At 52.0% G+C, this 18712-nt stretch overlaps 2 protein-coding genes across 3 annotated transcripts in view; both read left to right on the forward strand.

Annotated features, from left to right (window-relative positions):
• Positions 1 to 3414, forward strand: part of FAM120A (family with sequence similarity 120 member A) — a 107733-nt gene extending 104319 nt beyond the window's left edge. For both annotated transcript variants that reach the window (XM_079790694.1, XM_079790695.1), the window contains exon 18: positions 1524 to 3414. In XM_079790694.1, the coding sequence (XP_079646820.1) occupies positions 1524 to 1832 (309 nt within the window). In that variant the 3' untranslated portion in view covers positions 1833 to 3414. The remainder of the gene's footprint in view (positions 1 to 1523) is intronic.
• An 11866-nt stretch (positions 3415 to 15280) lies between these two features.
• The window catches only part of PHF2 (PHD finger protein 2), an 87658-nt gene continuing 84226 nt past the window's right edge, over positions 15281 to 18712 (forward strand). The window contains exon 1 of the mRNA XM_079790696.1: positions 15281 to 15498. Within this exon, the coding sequence (XP_079646822.1) occupies positions 15401 to 15498 (98 nt within the window). The 5' untranslated portion in view covers positions 15281 to 15400. The remainder of the gene's footprint in view (positions 15499 to 18712) is intronic.

Below are 18712 nucleotides of genomic sequence, written 5' to 3' on the forward strand. Positions count from 1 at the left end.
CTAAAAGGAGAAGACAGTGTGGGACATGGAACCCAGAGGGTGTAGAAGAATCGTCCCTAATACAAGGGTGATGGGCATCTTCAACTCCATTTGGGCTGAGCAGGTGGTCTTTTTTTTCAACCAGACAAACACCCTGATTCTCAAGAGTAGAAAGGACTAGAAGGCACTAGATGCATCGCCATCTTGTGTTGAAAGGGGATGGGATGTGGAGCTGGAAGACCTCTAAGCAGCCTGAGCCTCTGTTTTCTTATCTGAACAATGACCTTTTGAAGGTGAAGACCATTAATGTTTTCTTCAGCAACAGTCAGTCTCTGACAGTGGGTCTCAGCCCTGTCCATGTCAGCTCTAGGGAACACTGGCTTGTTTGGAGATGGGGTTAATTGTCACAGCTTGGCTGCAAGTTCTGTGGCCTTCAGAGGGCAGAGGCCAGTCATGTTTCTAACCTCCCTACAGTGCACAGACAGCCCTATTCACGACAGAATTATGAGGTCCAAAATGTCATGAATGCCAGGTTGAGAAACCCATGCTCTAAGATGTAAGCAACTGAAAGATCTCAGTCTGTCTTCATGGTTCCGTACAGAGAGGAAATGTGCTGAGTCAGTCTCAATGTTCATTCTTTCCAGAGCATTGTTTTTAAATCCGTTAGGAAGGGGGGAGACCCTTTCAGAAGAGATAAGCCACAAACACATACCGCGATTATCTTGCCAAGGCTTCCTTCTTGCCGAGATTGCCCAGCAATGATTGTGTCATTTCTTCATTTCCCAGTAGAAATGGACGTCCCTGCTGCCTGTTACATGCACATATCCCATTGGTGGTCATGTGCAGGACAGGCATAGTTTGAAACTTCAGAGTAGACTTATTGAGGGACCTTTTTTACTTTACATGACTCAGTGTTATACAAAAGGGTTAGGTCGGGCTCTTCAAGTGGGGATCTCCCTCATTGTCAGCACATTAACTACAAGGAAGTTGAAGGACTGGGGACATAGGAGGAACTGCTGAGATGAAGAGAAGCTTCTGCCAGATGCAGGTCAATCAGAAGCAAAGACAGAGTATGTTACAGTGTAGAGAATGTATGTAGAGTATATAACCATGTACAGAGTGTGTGTACAGACTTACAGAGTGTATGGAGTATATAACAGAATGTAGAGGAAAGTACATACACTGCTCTGGCCGGGGTAGCTCAATTGGTTGGAGCGTTGTCCCAAACACCAAAAGGTGGTGGGTTTGATTCCCCGTCAGGGCACATGTCCAGGTTGTGGATTTGATCCCAGTTGGGATGCGTGCAGGAGGCAACTGATTGATGTTTCTCTCTCACACATGGATGTGTCTCTCTCCCTTCCTCTCTCTCTAAAATCAATAAAAACATTAAAATGTTATAAAAATAAAAATCTATTTAAAAAAAAGAAAGTACATACACTGTATTCTGCTCTTGGATCTGCAGTATCATTAGGCTTCGTTAGCACCCCCTCTTTCCCACTGTTTATCGAAAGCTGCTAATCGCTTGTGTAATTCATTTTGAACAGGGCAAGCCTCCTTATGCTGCTTCAGCAGAAGAAGTGGCCAAAGAACTGAAGTCGAGATCCGGGGAATCTAAGTCCTCCGCCATATCTTCAGACGGGTCCCTGGCTGAAAATGGAGTGGTGGCTGAGAAGCCAGCTTCCCAGATGAATGGGAGTGCAGGCGACACCAGGGCCCCCAGCCACTCGGAAAGTGCCTTGAACAATGACTCTAAGACGTGCAATACAAATCCTCACTTAAATGCACTAAGCACAGACAGTGCTTGCCGTGGAGCTGATGCTCTGGAGGCAGCTGTCTTAAAGCAAGAAGAATAAACTTATTTTTTATAGAGGGTGAAGGATGCTGGAAGGGTAAGGATTTAGGAATATCTGGAGAGAAAGAGAGCCTACAGTTATGTACATTTTTTCCTTTCCGTAAGAGAAAAATGAGGACTTTGGAAATTCGGATCCCTCTTTGATATCAGAGATTTAAAAAACACATTTTTAGTTTTAACCAGTTGTAGTCAAAATGCTACAATAAACAAAAAGAGAGAAAGAAAATGAAGAGCATTTGACTCCCACTCTTAAAATGAAGTACACACAAAGTTTAAACTGGTTATGACAAAAGCCTATAGTTGTGTTTCTTGAACTATAAAGAAAACAAATTTTGGCAGTCTTTAAGTATATATAGCTTAAAATATCATTTTTAGCATTTGGCACCATATGTATGCCATTATCTTTGATTTTGCATTACTGTTCACAAGAAAGCTTTGTTTAAGGCTTTGATTTTATGATTATGAAAGAAATAAGGCACAACCACAGTTTTTCTTTCTTACTTAAATTTCATCACTGTTGATGTGGTTCCTTTGTGTTAAAAGAAAAAGTGCAACTATCAAAACAAAAAATTATAGAGTAATATTGCCGTTCTGCTGATTTTAAATATACAGTACATCATACATACTTTACAAGCAAGTTAAATGGAGATAAAGTTGAAATCATAGAAGATGCAAATGACCTTTCAAAATCAATAAAATGTGTTCTGAAACTTTTTGTGACTTTAAATACCATGCATCTGTGATCAATGAACTATGTGGTTTTGAATCGAATGTAGACCATTAGTGCTACTACTTGAGCTAAACTTCTGCATGGTTCATAATTTTTAAAGTGTGTAGTTAATATTATGCATGTTATTGTCCTTTCTTCCATTCTTACCAGTATGTGCCCATTTGCAAAACAAAAATGCTAATAATCAGTAATAGTTCTATAAAAGATGTTAACTCTGTTTAGTCATTGACTGATCTTGCTCTAACCTTAAAATTTTGTGATTATTGACCTCTGTTGCATTTATTCTAAAACACCCCAAAATTATCTAGCTGTTTCGAATATCAACATTACCCTGGTGTATTCACTGCTGTATGCATTACTGTTCTTTGTTGCTGTTTTATGCCTTCATATTAGCAAAATATGAAATTCTGTGAAAAACAAAAAAAAATCCCTTTGATCTTTAACCCCCCCCCTCTTCTGTAGCAGGAAACAAATTGCTTGTTCTTGAGAACTTTCCCATCAAGAATTTAGTAGAAGCAGGTATACTTATATCATTTTGATGTTTTTGTTAATGTTTCCAAACAATGTACTTTGAAATCAGAATCACTTCTTATTCGTTTTCATATAATTCTCCTGATGCTCTTCATCACACATTAGTGATCAGAAACGAGATGTAATTCCCCAATCCCTGCCCGCAAGACCTGAGTAGGATCTTACTGTAAGTTGAAGGGAGTTTTGCCCTAACTCATGGATTGTGCAAGAATGAACTGCTGTTGGGTTTGACTGATTGTAGATGGGTTGTGGTGTGGTGTATTGAAGGCTATTGAATGCAACTTACAATGCTTAATAAAAATCTTTATTCTTTTAGTATAAAGTATGGTGTGGCTTTTAAATTCCTTGTATTTTACGGAGGTTTAATTCAAATTGAAACAGCTACTGAAGAGTTTGGTCAAATAAACAAGATTGAGAAATATTTTGTCCTTTGCAAATAATTCCAGGTTTCCAGCTCTAAAGGAACTTACATAACATCGTTAATATGGAAATGATGCTGGTGTCTGAGTTTGTTACAAAGAAGACATTCCCTATGATAGAGTAGGCTTAGAAATAGAAATTTATTTTTTCTTAAAAAGCCCAAGGAAAAAGTAAATTTGGTCTTGATTAAACCACTTTTTAAAAATTAGCCAAATCCATACTTTATTCGGCGTTTTACTTGATGTCCTTTTTGTCCTGGGGTCCACTACATTACATTAGGTTGTCCTGTCTCCTCCAGCTGTTGTCTGACAGTTTTGAAGAGTGCCGATGAGGTATTTTGTGGAATGTCCCTCATCTGGGGACATGCAGTTACCATGACACCAGGGACCGACCTCGATCATCTGGGCGGAGGGTCACTGCACCGCCCACACTAGGAGGGGGTGTGCTTCAGTATTCACACCAGTTATTAGGAGTTCCTGTGCCTGGCGGGTGTGTCTTCCCCTCGCACCAGGTTCTTACCTCCGTGAGTTCTGAGTGCTTGGCACAAGCCGGGACGGAGTCCGTTTTTACCTGTTTTCTGAGACCCGCTGTCAGTCTGGTGTTCTAACCACCTCCATGGCGGTGCTGGTAGGAAACGCTACTTGAGCGGCACAGTTCTGGGTGTTGTGGCCCATTTCACCCACAGCAACCCTATCAGGACGACACCACCACCACCAGAGCAGCTTTTTACCTCCTTACGGGACTCGGCTGGGAAGCGGCGGGCAGTGCCGAGGCCGCTGTGGGACTCGGCGGCAGGCTGGACCGCCGCTGTCCCGAGCGGCCCCTGCGGGAACCGCGGCTGCGGGCGCGGACCGGGCGGAAGGGGAAGCCGGCGGGACCAGAGGCGGGGAGACTGGCCTCGGCTCCACCCGCTACGCAGCCGGAGGAGGACGCACGCGGGCGGGGCTGCGCGCTCCTGCCCGTGGGCGGAGGGAGTCTCGCTTAGGGCGGGCGGAGCTGCGGGAGGCGGGGCGGGGCCTGGCGTCGGGCGGGCCGGCTCCGCGCGGGGCGGGGGCGCCGGGCGCTCGGCCTGGCTCCTCCCCCCGCCCACGGGGCGCGCGCGCACTCTCCGCGCCTCCTGCGCTGCCGCCCGGGCCGGCCCGGTGCTGCCGTGGCGTCGTCCTCACAGCCGGCGCCCAGAGCCGAGTTCCGCGCACGGAGCGCCGACGGGTCTTCGGGGACGCTGGGGGTGGCCGGGCTTCTGCGCGGCCAGAGCCCCGGGCGCCGCCGGCCCGGCACGCCCCGGCCTGGGCAGCGCGTCCCAGCCCGAGTTCCGCGCCCCGCGGGAGGCCCGGCCCGGCCCGGCCCGGCCTGCGGCTCCGCGCGGACCGGAAGTGCAGTCCGCTGGCGCCGCCGCGGCGCAGGGTGGCGGAGGCGGGAGCTCACGCCGCTCTTCCCGGACCCGTCCGATCCGCGGAGCTGGTGCCGCCAGCGCTCAGGGACAGGGATCGAGACCCCACGCTCACCCCGCGCCCTGTCCACAGCCCCGCTGTGAGTGGCGGGGCCCCGTCCGTGCGGCACTCCTCTAGTCCGGGGTCCCCGCTGCCCCTCTGGGCGGGTCCACCGCGTGGAGAGCAGCCGGGGGACCCGGCGGGAAGCTGGGCGCGCTTTGGCCGTTCTGCCCGCGACACCAGGGCCACGTCCTGAAACGGCGAGGGGCCAGCGTCCCTGGGCCTGGCAGGGGCTCCGACCGATTTCTGACCCGGCGTTGACCCCTTTATTTTCTTAATAAATATTCTTTTTCTCATTTCAAAAAATGTTTATTGTAATAACTTTTAAAAATAGAAGTAAACAAAAAGGCAAAGAAAAGTCTCTAGTAGTTCTTCTATTCTGAGACACCTGTTCATATTTGCCCTTTATCTTTCCTTTTTCTATGCAATATATGTAGTTTTTATTTTCGTTGCAGAAAAATAATCAAGTTGTCCATACACATTTTGTGACATTCCTCCCCCCTCCCCCCCCCCCCCCCCCCCCCGCATCCTTTTTGCCGCTCCCTGTCGTTCAGTGTTGTGCGCAGCCACAGCTCCGGGGTGACTGCCTGCACCACGGTGCACCTGCCGCCAGTGAGGGTGGACGTGCCTGTACCCCTGCACCCCGCTATTGATTTGTCCACGGCAGGCCCCCAAGGCACAGAGTGGCAAGGGTCCTGCCTTCTGCCTTTACATTAGTGGAGGGGAGCAGTATAATGGTGTTGTGTACAAATAAGACTTTCAGACAAGAGGAGGAAAATCAAACGAGGTGATAGGGTATTTGGCAGGGAGGACCTGTGGGACCAGCTGCCACAAGGACAGTGGTCGGCAGAGCGGGGTCGACTCAGGCCCAGGTGTGAAGAGAGAACCTGCTAGTGGGGGTGAATCCACCGTTGCAGGGTTTCGGACGTGCTGTGGCCCCAGAAAGTTGTGAGTGGACTCCAGGACAAGGAAGAGGGTGCATGCACACCCCACAGATGATTAGCATTTTGCCAGAAGGCACGCAGAAGGATGGGAGGTGTTGGGAAGGGCCTTTGGGTCCTCAGCACTGACTGCACCCCTCCCCCCTTTGCCAGGAAGATGGGAAAGGGATTCCTGGTTTCCATGTGCTCCTATTGCCAGCGAAGGTGGCATTTCCTTCCTGATGCTTATGTGTCTTCAGTTTCTCCATTTTTCAGTTGACAGAACTTCCAATGCCCTGGCTCTTTTATGATTAAAAACACAGGCCAAGACATGAATTTTAAGAAATTATTCACCCTCTGTCCCCTTATCCATGTCACCACCCGAAGGACAAAGGGAGAGTGCCAGTCCTTTCCTGACGTGGGTAAGGAGCGGTTCTCTCTCCCAGTGATTTTACCTTCAATTCTGAGAAGTCTAACTTACTGTCCCCGACTCCCCACTTGGTGGCATGAACCTTGCCGAGGCCGCTTTGCCCGGAGCCACCTTCGTTCTCCCCATAGGGGCCCCCGGCTGAGGGATGCAGGCCCCCCTTCTTGTCCTGTTAGCTTCCCTAGCACAGCCTGGGCCACAAACCCGCAGACAGGGCCAAAGCAGGCTTTGCACTAGACACCTCACCTGGGCCGAGGGCTGGACCGTGTCTCCTCAAATTCATGTCAGAGTCCTGACTCCAGTCCCTCAGACCCTTAAATAGGGTGTCCTAGGTGTAATTAGTTAGGCTAAAGTCATGCCCTAACCCACAGGACTTGTGTTCCTGTAAGAAGGGGGAAATTCGGACACAGATAAACACAAAACGGCCCTGTGAAGATGGGAGTGATGCTGCCACAAGCCAGGAAACCGATGGGAGCTGGGGAGAAGCCTGGACAGACCCTTCCTGGGCCTCCAGACGGAGCGCGGCTCTGCTGGCACCTTGACCTCGACTTCTGGCCTCCAGGACCTGAGAGGACACGTTTCTGTGGTTCGGAAGCCCCGGGCTGTGGTACCATTGTTATGGCAGCCCCCACCCCGCGCGCCGCCATCCTGGCAAGTGCGGATTATGCTCTGCCCAGTTGCCTCTGAACCCATGGGCTACACCTTAGCTGGGTGTGACGCAGCTCTGGTGGCACGTTTCTTTTCTCTTGATACATGGAAGGTAACTGGAAGTGGCTGCGCCGACCCAAGTGTGAACAGTTCCAAGTGGACAAAACTGCCTGGGTAGGAAGAAAGAACTGTGGTCCTTTTTCCACAACAGTAGAGGCTGACATCAGGCTGAGGGTGTCATCCTCACCTGGTAGTTAACCAAGCACGCTCAAACCCACTTCACGGAGGATCTGCTGGGGCTGGCATTGTGCTAGCTGTTGAAGAGACAGCCGTGAGCACAACAGAGACCTACCTCCCTGCGCTGTAGCATTTCATCCGAGCAGGAAAAGAGCAGTCACATGAAAATGCACATAAGAGAAAATAAATATACATGAAAAAGCAACAGCAATGGTAATAATTTCTATTAAGGAAAATGCAGAGAAAAGAAGGAACTTCCTAGGAGCGGGGATAGAGGAAGGTGTCAGGGAGTCTAATGACCTGGAGGTCAGGTGAGAATTAAAGGCAGGTGCCTAGGATTGCCTTGGCCTTGATCTTGGAAGCCCATGAAGCAAACAGCTGGAGGCACCCTTGGCAGACCTACCCAGACATCACATTGTGCCCACTCCTGTGATCTGTGCATGCCCATCCCTGCAGACATGGCTGTGGGAGGGCCATTCTGGTCTCCGTTTGCCTGGAAAAGCCTGTTTGCCCCTGTTCTGGTATTCTGTTAACAGCCCTCTTTTTAAATTACATGGTCACCCAGCTGAGGGGATTTTGTCTATAAACTCAGTGCTTCCAAACACCATGGGGCCATCCTAGAGATGGTCAACAAGACAGGGCACAATTTTGCCCTAGCTGGTTTGGCTCAGTGGATAAAGTGTCAGCCTGTAGACTGAAGGGTCCCAGGTTCAATTCTGGTCAAGGACACATACCTCAATTGCAAGCTTGATCCCCAGTCCTGGTTGGGGCATGTGCTGGAGGCAACCAATTGATGTGTCTCTCTCACATCAATGTTTCTTTATAATGTTTCTCTCTCTGTCTCTCCCCCTCCCTTCCACTCCTCTAAAAATCAATGGGGAAATATCCTTGGGTGAGGATTACAGAAAGAAAGGGAGGAAAGAAAAGGTAAAAGGAAAGGAGGAAGGAAGGAAGGAAGGAAGGAAGGAAGGAAGGAAGGAAGGAAGGAAGGAAGGAAGGAAGGAAGGAAGGGAGGGAAGGAGGGAGGGAGGGAGGGAGGGAGGGAGGGAGGGAGGGAGGGAGGGAGGAAGGAAGGAAGGAAGGAAGGAAGGAAGGAAGGAAGGAAGGGAGGGAGGAAGGGCACACTTCCCATGGATCACTGCTTATTTCAATCAGTTCTGGATTAGACCAGCTTGGTCCTGGTCCCCCAAGAAGGGCCCACTCTTAGAACTCTCTTTGTATTCGCTACATGGATTCATCTATTACAAAAGCACACACCCAGCATTGACCTAGTATCTCTTTTCTGGTATCTCCCACCACCACTCAGACAGTTATTGGCCGTCTGTCTTCCGTTTTAGCATATGAGCTCCTTGGAGGTAGAAAATGTGTCTGCCTTGTTCACTGCTACAAACATGCACTACTTGTATACCAACACATTGGATAAGCTAGATGAAATAGACAAATTTCTAGAAACACACAATCTACCAAAACTGAATCATGAAGAAATAGAACATCTCAATAGATCTATAACTATTAAGGGGCTTGAAGCAATAATAAAAAACTGTTCTGGCCAGTGTGGCTCAGTTCATTGGAGCATCGTCCCAAACACCAAAAGGTCACGGATTCGATTTCCTGTCAGAGCACATATCTAGGTTGCAGGTTTAGTCCCCACTTGAGGTGTATATAGGAGGCAAACAATCAATGTTTCTCTCTCTCTCTCTCTCTCTCTCTCTCTCTCTCTCTCTCTCTAAAAATTAATAAACAATTTAAAAAACAACAACAACAAATAAAAGCCCAGGACTAGATGGCTTTACTGGTGAATTCTACTACACACTTAAAGAAAAGTTAACACCAATCCTTTTTTTTTAAAATATATTTTTATTGATTTCAGAGCAGAAGGGAGAGGAAGAGATAGAAACATCAATGATGAGAAGGAATCATTGATTGGCTGCCTCCTGCACATTGGATTGAGCCCATGACCCAGGCATGTGCCCTTGACCGGAATCGAACCTGGGACCCTTTGGTCTGTAGGCCAACACTCTATCCACTGAGCCAAACCGGCTAGGGCAACACAATCCTTCTTAAACTCTCCCCAAAAATTGAAGAGGAGGGAATCCTAACCCCTTCTATGAAGCTCACATTACCCTGATACAAAAGCCAGACAAAGACTCTGTAAGAAAAGAATACTGCAAAAAAATATCCCTTACGAACACTGAAGCAAAATCCTCAGCAAAATACCAGGAAACCAAATGCAACAGCATATTGAAACAATCATACATCATGACCAAATATAATTTGTTCCTGGAATGCAGGGATGGCTCAATATCCTTTAAATCAATAAAAATCAATCAATGTAATACACTACATTAACAGAAACATGATCATCTTATTAGATGAAGAAAAGGCATTTCACAAAATTCAATACCCTTTCATGATAAAAATACTCAATAAAAGTATTAAAAACTTGCCCTAGCTGGTTTGGCTCAGTGGATAGTGTCGGCCTGTGGACTGAAGAGTCCCGGGTTCAATTCTGGTCAAGGGCACATACCTCGGTTGCAGGCTCCTCCCTGGCCCGGGCCCTGGTCAGGGCTCATGCAGGAGGCAACCAATCGATATGTTTCTGTCACATCAGTGTTTCTTTCTGTCTTTCCCTCTCTCTTCCACTCTCCCTAAAAATCAATGGAAAAATATCCTCGGGTGAGGATTAATTAAAAAGAAAAATTGGAAAAAACTTTTCCACATAGTAAAAGATATATGTGGAAAAGCCTAAGCAAACGTCATAATAGTGAAACTAAGAAAAAATCTTTTCCTTTAAAATCAGGAACAAGAGAAAGATGCCTCACTTCTATTAACATAGTATTGAAAGTTCAAAGCAATTGAGCAAGAAAAAGAAAGAAAAGTTATTAAAATGAGAAAGGAAGAAGTAAAATTATTTCTGTTCATAGATGACATGATCTTATGGAAAATCATCAAGATTTAGGAACTTAAAGATTCCACAAAAAACAGAGCTAATAAACAAATTCAGCAAAGTTGTAGGATCAACACACAAAAATCTGTTTTGTTTCTACACACTAAGAATGAGTAAACCCAAAAGGAAATTAGGAACACAATTCCATTTACATATCATCAAAAAAATAAAATATCTAGGAATAAACTTAACCAAGGAGACGAAAGATTTATACACTGAAACTACAAGTTATTGCTGAAAGCAATTAAAGAAGACACAACAAATGGAAAAACATCCCATTTTCATGAATCATAAAGTAATATTTAAGATGTCAATACTACCCAAAGCCATCTACTGGGTCCTATGTAATCCCTGTCAACATTCCAACATCTCTTTGCAGAAATAGAGAAGTCAATCCTCAAATTCATATGAAAGTGTAAGCCAAACAATCTTGAAAAAGAAGAACAAAGCTGGAGGACTCATATTTCCTGATTTCAAAGTGTGGTACTGCCATAAAAATAGACATACAGATGAATAAAATACAATAAAGAGCCCAGAAATAAACCCTTGCCCATATGGTCAAATGATGTTTGACAAGGCTGTCATAATCATTCCATGGGGAATGGGCAGTGTTTTCAACAAATAGTGCTGGGAAAACCGGATATCCACATGCAAGAGAATGAAGCTGGACCCTTACCTCACACCATATACAAAAATTCAAAATGGATCGAAGACCTAAATTTCGGAACTGAAATGATAAAACTCTTAGAAGGATACATGAGGGGGAAGAAGAAAAGAAGATATGTAGATGGCCAATAAGCACATGAAAAGATGCTCAATGTCACTAATCATTAGAGAAATGTAAATCAAAATCACAATGATTCTGGAGTTTCAGTGGAACCAAAAAACAAAACAAAGCAAAAACACCACAATAAGGTACCACTTCACACACATTAGGATTGTTTATAACAACAAACACGCGCGCACACACACAACAAAAGAATTAGAAAATAAGTGTTGATGAGGATGTGGAGAAATGAAAACCCTTGTGCACTGTTGGTGGGAATGTGAAAAGGTGCAGCTGCTGTGGGGAACAGTATGTGGTTCCTCAGACAGTTAAAAATAGAACTACCATATGGTTCAGCAATTCCACTTCTGGGTGTATGTACACACAAAAGAAGTGAAAGCAGGGACTTGAACAGATATTTGTACACCCATGTTCATAGCAGAATAATTCACTAGAGCCAAAACATGGAAATAATCCAAGTATCCGTCAACAGAGAATGGATAAACCAAATGATCTATAATAATAAAAGGGTAATATGCTAATTAGACTGGACGTCCTTCCTTCCGGACAAAGCAGTGGCGGGCGGGGGCTGGGGCCAAGGCCCTTGCATGAATTTCGTGCATCGGGCCTCTAGTACTAGTATATGCATACAATATCGGATGGTATGCTATGACATGGATGAACTTGAGGACATTAGGCTAAATGAAATAAGCCAGTCATAAAAGGACAAACACTGTATGATTACACTTATATGAGGTAGCCAGCGTTGTCAAATTCATACAGACCGAGAGTAGAATGGTGGTATCCAGGGGCTAGGGAGAGGGGGTAATGGGGAGTTAGTGTTTAATAGGAAGAGTTTCAGTTTGGGAAGATGTTCTGGAGCTGGGTGATAGTGATGATTGCACAACAATGTGAATGTACTCAATGCCCCAGAGCAGCACACTTAAAAATGGTTAAAATGGTAAATTTTATGGTGTATGTTACCACAGTTTTAAAAATCTCTGCACTAGCATTGAGTGCAATTTGTTGAGTGACTGGCTGAATAAACACATAATAGAAAATGCTGTTTTCCTTTGGGCAACAAGGTGAATAACAGGTCTTGGTCACAGATGCTCACAGCTGGATGCAGTGCTACAGCTGTGTTTTATTGGAGCACCAGGGTGCAGGGCAGCACAGGGACCACATACTTGGGAGCCCACCCCCTTACCCTGAAGCCAGCCCGGCCACCTGGGGTGGGTGGTGAGGTCTTGATGCTCACAAGAGTCCTGGATGCTGCGCGCCGGGGAATGGAGCAGCCAGGTATGCCTCTGGCCAGAGAGGACACCTGGATCTCTGAAGCCACCAGCCCCTTCCTTTCTGGATCCCTATGAGGAAGTTCCCTCTGTTGTCTTTCCCTTCTGTGTGGCTTTGCCTGGTCCAGGCCTCTGCTCCCAGGTCACCTCTGTCCCCTGCCCACCCTGGGCCGGTTTCCCCGGGACACGGTGGCACCCAGCCCACTAGTACTTGCCTATGTGTCGGTCTCCCTTTACTGCAGTACAAGCTCCACAGGACTTGGGACTGCTCAGTGCTCCACAGGGGCCACCAGGCAGCTACAGCACTGCTGGGCACACGGCAGGTGCTCCATACCTGCTTGAGTAAATAAATGAGGGTGAACATGGAGAAGAGGAACACTTTCTGATGGGAGAGAACAGGAAAGTTACAGAGAGCAGCCCAATCGAGGAGGAGTTTGGGACCCATGTCTGGGCGTATTTTAGTCTGTGGTCAGCAGACAGCCATGGGAGAGCTCTGAGTAACAGCAAAGTCTCGATTCACCCTTCCAGATGCAGGTCCATTCTCCAGCGTCAGCAGTGAACCATGGGTGGGATCACAGGCTCCCCGCTGTTGTGTGTGTTTAGGGCTTCCTGAGGGTGGCCCAGGGGTGCAGCATAGGCTTTGGGTTTAGCCTGAGATGCTCCCCCATCTCACCAGCCAGCTGACCTCCTTCATGAGGCATTTAACTCTTTAGAGCCTCAGTTTTCACTTCTGGAAATGGCACCAATCCTACCCAGCCATGACACCTAGCTAGATACTGATCTCTAAAGGGGCAGCACGGCACCTGAGGTGTCAATGTGCTTGCAGAGTAGGGAACCACGCCGGGGGATGTTCTAAGTGCTTTGGTGAGTGCTGGTCCGGCCTGGGAAGAACTAAGCACAATGCACTTGATAAATGCTGGGTAACTATCGTTATTTGTAAACAAAGAAAGGGAAGTATCAGCGATGAGGACTGCCCAGTCAGGATGGCTCCCTCGGCACACAGTAGCCTCCAGAAGTTTCCGGCTTCCGTGGACCACACCACTGCAGGGAAGGTGATGGAAGTGCCCAGGCAGGCTCTCTTGGCCTCCTTACAGACTGGCCTGCAGGCTGAGCACTGTCTGCCCTAGCTCACTGCAGGGAGCCAGTGGTCCAATGGCCACTCCCTTCATAGCCATACAGGCTGCCCCCAGGAAGAAGGACTCGGGAGGGAGGGTGACAGCTGGAATTCAGGTAGGAAGGCCTTAGCTCCAGACCCTCAGCAGCTCTCCAAGGCGTGAAAGGCTGGAGGAGGAAGCTTACCCATCTGCTGCCTCCCCTTTCTCCAGCCTCATCTTCCTCATGCTTGTACCTCCCAGCTAAGGCACTGCTGAGGGGTCCCCTGTTGGGGGAGGATGGCTGACTATGTCAGGGCAGACTGACTCAATTCGGAGTGAAGACTTCAAATGAACTGCCTGCAAGTGGAGCAAGTGGCCCTTAGAGGCTGCTGGCCGCAGGCCGATGGCCCGTCAAGGAGGCTGCTGTGAGATGGCCTGGACCAGACTTCCTGCTCTGGGTCTGTAATTCTGAGTTTGCGGTGGCCAAGATGGGACAGAGTGAGGGAGCACACACACGTTCCCTATTCCAATTTAGGGGCCCACTCTGCTCCGGCCCCTGAGAAGGGCATGGAGGACACAGGATGCAGCAGTTGGGAGGGCCAGGCAGGGCCTGCCAGCTGAGCAGCCCGCCTGTACATGCCAAAGACCCTGACCAGCCAGGTGAGGAGGGAGGATGACTTCAGGGCACAGGCTGGGGGCCCAGAGTGAGGTACAGCCCCTCTCACCCCCTCCTCCTAACCCGCCAATGGGGCTCAGTAATCTGGGACACAAACCAGGGGCGGAGCACCTGCGGCCCTCCCCACCCCTCAGGTCACCCAGGCCTGGGGGCTCTGACCAGTGTTCCTGGGCAGCTCAACTTTAGATAATCGCCCTCTTTTTACAGAGCTGACCTGTGCCAGTGCTCCTGCCCCGCTTTGGAGCTGAGCATCAGGGAAGTGCAGGGGCGGTATAAGGGAGGACGGGGTGTCCTCAGCCAGGAATGAGGTGGGAAGGCAGGAGGAAAGGGAGCAGTAAGCAAGGGACTGGAGGAGCCCTCTGCCCGCTGCTGAGTCAGAACAAACTTAGAGCCAAGTAGTGTCTCCTCTACCTTCTAATGAGAAAGGACATCCTGCGGGGGTCTCACCCCTCACTCAGGGGTTTCCTGTACCCCCAGCCCACCTCTCACCCTCACCCAGTGTCCCCCGGCCCCCCTTCCCTGCAGGTCCCTTCCCATGTTCTCCCCCCACAATACCCTGGCCCACCTCTGCTGGCAGGGTACCGGCTCATCTTCTCCTGCAGGGGGTCTCCCTGGGCCTCACTTCCCCCCGCTCCCCGCGGGTCCCCGGGCCCACTTTCTCCCTTGGAGGGTCCCCCAGCTTACCTTCTCCCCGGGAGAGCTTCCCAGGCCTACCTCCTGCCCAGGCAAGTCTCCAAGCCCACCTTCCTCCCTGGATGGGTCCCTGACCCACCTTCTCTCCCTAACCGGGGGTCCCGGACCCACCTTCTCTCCCTAACCGGGGTCCCGGACCCACCTTCTCTCCCTAACCGGGGTCCCGGACCCACCTTCTCCCAGGACGGATCCCAGGCCCACTTTCTCTCCTGCAGGTCCCCAGCGCACCTTCTCCCTCCGAGGGGTCCCCGGCCCACCTGTCCCCCATAAGGGTCCTCAGGCCCACCTTCTCCCAGGCAGGTCCCCGGCCCGCCTTCCGCGGCGGGAGCGGCGGCCAGGCCGCAGGCGGAGGCGGCGCCACCCGGGGCGCTGACGTAGAGGCCGCTCGGCGGCCGGGGGTCCCTTCGGTGGGGCCGCGGCTCCCCGCCCGCCGCCCGCCGCCCCCGCGCGTCCATTCCCTTTTGTGTCCCGCACGCCGGCCCCGCGCACACTCGCGCCCTGCGCCCCGGGCCGGCGGGCGGCTCCCGGGCCTGCGCGCGCCCCGCTTTGTGTGGACGCGCCGCGGGTACGCGCGGGCTGTCGTGCTCCCCCGGCCCGTCCCCGGCCCCGGCCCCGGCCCGCCCGGCCCCCGCCCGGCCCGGCCCGCCCGGCCCGACCCGGAGCGCAGCGCGGGCGGCGGGCGGGCGGGCGGCGCGAACATGGCGACGGTGCCGGTGTACTGCGTCTGCCGGCTGCCCTACGACGTTACCCGCTTCATGATCGAGTGCGACGCCTGCAAGGACTGGTTCCACGGCAGGTGAGCGTGGCCGGCCCGGGTCGCCGCCCCGGCCCCGGCCCCGGCTCGGCCCGGCCCGTGCGCCTCGCAGGCCCGGCCCCGCCGGCCGCGCGCCCTTTTGTGCCCGGGGCGGGGGCCAGGCCTGCGGGCGCCCCTCGCCGCCGCGCACAAAGCGGGCCGGGGGCCGGCGGGCCGGGCTGGGAGTTGGGGCGCCGGCGGCCTGGCGCCTGACCGCGGGGCGCAGGCCGGCTCCGAGGCCCAGGCCGGCCGCCGCCTCCCCCGCGAAGTTGCAGGAACTTTCCCCGCGCGGCCCGGGGAGGCGCGAGCGGCGGCTCGGACGCCGGCGGGGCTGGGCGGACGCGGGCCCGGGGAGGGGGCGGCCGGCGCGCCCACCCAGCGCTGCGGCCGGAGCTCCCGGCCTCGTCTTCGCGGGCGGGACCCCTGCCCGGCCCCGCGGCCCCGGTTCCCGGCGGCCTGCTCGTCCCGGGGGAGTGGGTGACAGAATGGTGTCTGCGGGTGGGTGCTGTGGCTTTGCCGCCTCCTCGCTGGCCGGCACGTCCCCCCTCTCCCCTCTTCTCGGCTCCCGGCAGGGACACCCCGGGTTGACTTGAACCTTACGCTCTCTGAGGAAGATGGGTTTGGGGAGGTGAAGCTTATCTCTTGCCCATGGCCATGACCTGGCCCTGCGCCTAGTTTTCAAAAGCCGAGGTCCCTTCCCACCCAGAAGTGAGTGGAGGGGGAGGAAGAGGAGGTGGCACTGCTGCCCAAACTGCTCCAACAGGTTTTCATGGGTTTGGGCCTCTGCAGCACCGGCCGGAGGCTGGCCGGGGCCCTGTGCCCTCCGAGGCCACGGAGCACAGGACTGGGGGCAAGAGAGGGGTATGTGCCCGTGGGTGGTCCCTGATCCCCATGGCTGTGGGGTCTAGTCCTGCCAGTTCACAGGTGGGGCGCCTGGCAGCCAGATGTGACAGGACCTGTTCAGACTGGTCAGCGCCAGGCCCGAGTCCCTGTGACAGGGACCTGGCGAGGAGGGGGTGGGACTCTGTGAAGCAAGTACACCTACCGAACCCTCCTGGCCTCCCAGGCTGCCTTCCTTCCGGTGCCCAGGGCTGCAGGGGACCCTCCCCACCCCACGCCCCCAGCAGCAGAGCCTGGGGTGTGAACACTGGGCTGTGCACATCCACCAACTGGCATCCCCTCAAAGTTCCTAGCTGGACTCAGGGGGAGAGCTGCCATCTGAGCTCACATCCCCTCAGTTCCAGAGATGCTGAGAAGGTGGCCCTCAGTTCCCTGAGAGTGAAGGCGCTTCTCCCCCTTCCTACCCACCCCCCCCCCCCAGACCTGCAGAGTTCCCAGGGTGCCCAGGTTGGGGGAGGTGTGAGGGCCTGGGAGGACCTTTGTCTGTCTGGCCAGGGCCCTGTCCACCTTGCTGGGAAGGGAAGGCCAGGTCTGAGCTCCATAGGGGATTGGAGCTGGCGGCTGGCCTGAGGGGCTGGTGGCATCTGCTGGGTTGGCCTGGGCAGAGGCCGGGAGGAGGTGCATCCTGACACCTTAAAAGGGGCTGTTTTTGGGAGGCCTTGTCTCCTTATTTCTGATTTCTCGTCTGAGGTCTTTCATTTGACCCCACAGGCAGAGGTCATTTGATCAGCACAGATTTGTGTCCACCCATGTGGCTGGCCCTGGGGTCCGAAAGGGCCTTTCCCCCTGCAGAGGGCATATCTTCTGGACATCTATTCAGAATCACCTGCAGAAGGGAGCCCTGAGGCTGAACCGCTGGCCTCGGGCGGTCCCGCCCCCTCCACCCACACGCAGGCCCTGGCCGCCCTGGGCCAGGCCTCCTCCCCACAGAAAGGTGTGTGACCTGATGCGTGTTTCCCAATCTCTAGCTATTCCTGGGTGGCCCGCTGCTCTTTCCAGATCCACTTACCATCTGTACTGTTGTTTACTTAGTATTCAACAGCTCAGCTCACTTGTTAAAAGTTTGAATACTTTGTAACTTTTTATTTTGAGAGAATTTTAGACTTAAGAGAAGAGTTACCAAAATGGTGCAGTTTCCCTTCCCCCACCCTGCCCTCCACGGAAGTTCACATCTCACTAGATCATGCTGCCGGCATGGAAACTGAGGCAGAAACCCTGGGCAGCGTGTCCTCCAGGCTACAGGCGCCAGCGGTGTATTTGACAGGCTTCTCCCTCCTGTCCGTTTCTTGTTCCAGGACTCAGTGCCGTGCGCACTCAGGTCTCCTTACCCTCCGGAACGTTAGTATCATTTGCCATGGGTAGTACCTGTGAAAATAAGCATACCTGTTAAAGGAACAGGCCCTGTCTTGCCCCCCACCCCGCTGTGATCTATCACCCCTCTCCAGGCTACCACATTTTGAGGGGATTGGAAGGGGGATTCTGAGGTTACCCACATTCATGCCAGCGGCGCGTGCCAGCCGAGAACATAGTCGGGGCAGCTCTTTTGTAGGGGTAGAGCCTGCTTCCAGGGTGCGATCCCCTCAGCACCCGAGCACCCCTCCCCCTGTTCTCTGGGGAGGCCTCTCCGCTGGGTTGGACTGCAAATACGGTCAGCCAGGAAGCCAAGAGTCCACGTTCCAGCTGGTCTTGGCAGTGGCTGGTCTCTCTTGAGTCGGGGCACCTTGTCAGCCCACCCAGCCATCACTGGCACGGCCTGGGCCTCACCTGGGGATTGGCTGTGACGAGGAAGAGATGGATTTTGCAGCCAGCCACCTCGTGAGCAAGTGTCTTGTCTGTTTGGTAGGGAAGTGTGGCCCCATGTCGGCCTTGGGGACCTTCCTCCCCAATTAGGGTGCCACAAAGCCACTTGGACCAAGCACTAGACAGCTTCTGTGTCTTCCGCCAGACCCCACGTGTCCCTCCGCCTTGCCCGTGTGAGGTGTCCAGTGCCTGTGGACCAGTCGCTCTGCGAAATGACCCAGGTGGCTCATCTTGTCACCACCCTAACGAAGAGGATCTGTCTCTGGGACATAGGCATGATTCTGTGAAAGCAGCAAACGTCCTACAGCTTCCTGGCCCTCTGTAGTCACCTGTGCTATGGAATCGGAAGGGTTTTGGAGACCAGTCAGGAGAGGGGACTTTCAAAAGTTTGAAAGCTGAAGCTGCTGTGAGTCCTGCAGTGACAGCAGTTTCCTTTATTCCTCAGTAAACACTTGTGGGCGCATGTTCTCTGTGGGGTGCCGTACTGGCTGTGGGGTGCCTGGAATAACGAGGTAGA

The sequence above is a fragment of the Cnephaeus nilssonii genome (genome assembly GCF_951640355.1).
Source record: "Cnephaeus nilssonii genome assembly, chromosome: 14".
NCBI classification, from domain to species: domain Eukaryota; kingdom Metazoa; phylum Chordata; class Mammalia; order Chiroptera; family Vespertilionidae; genus Cnephaeus; species Cnephaeus nilssonii.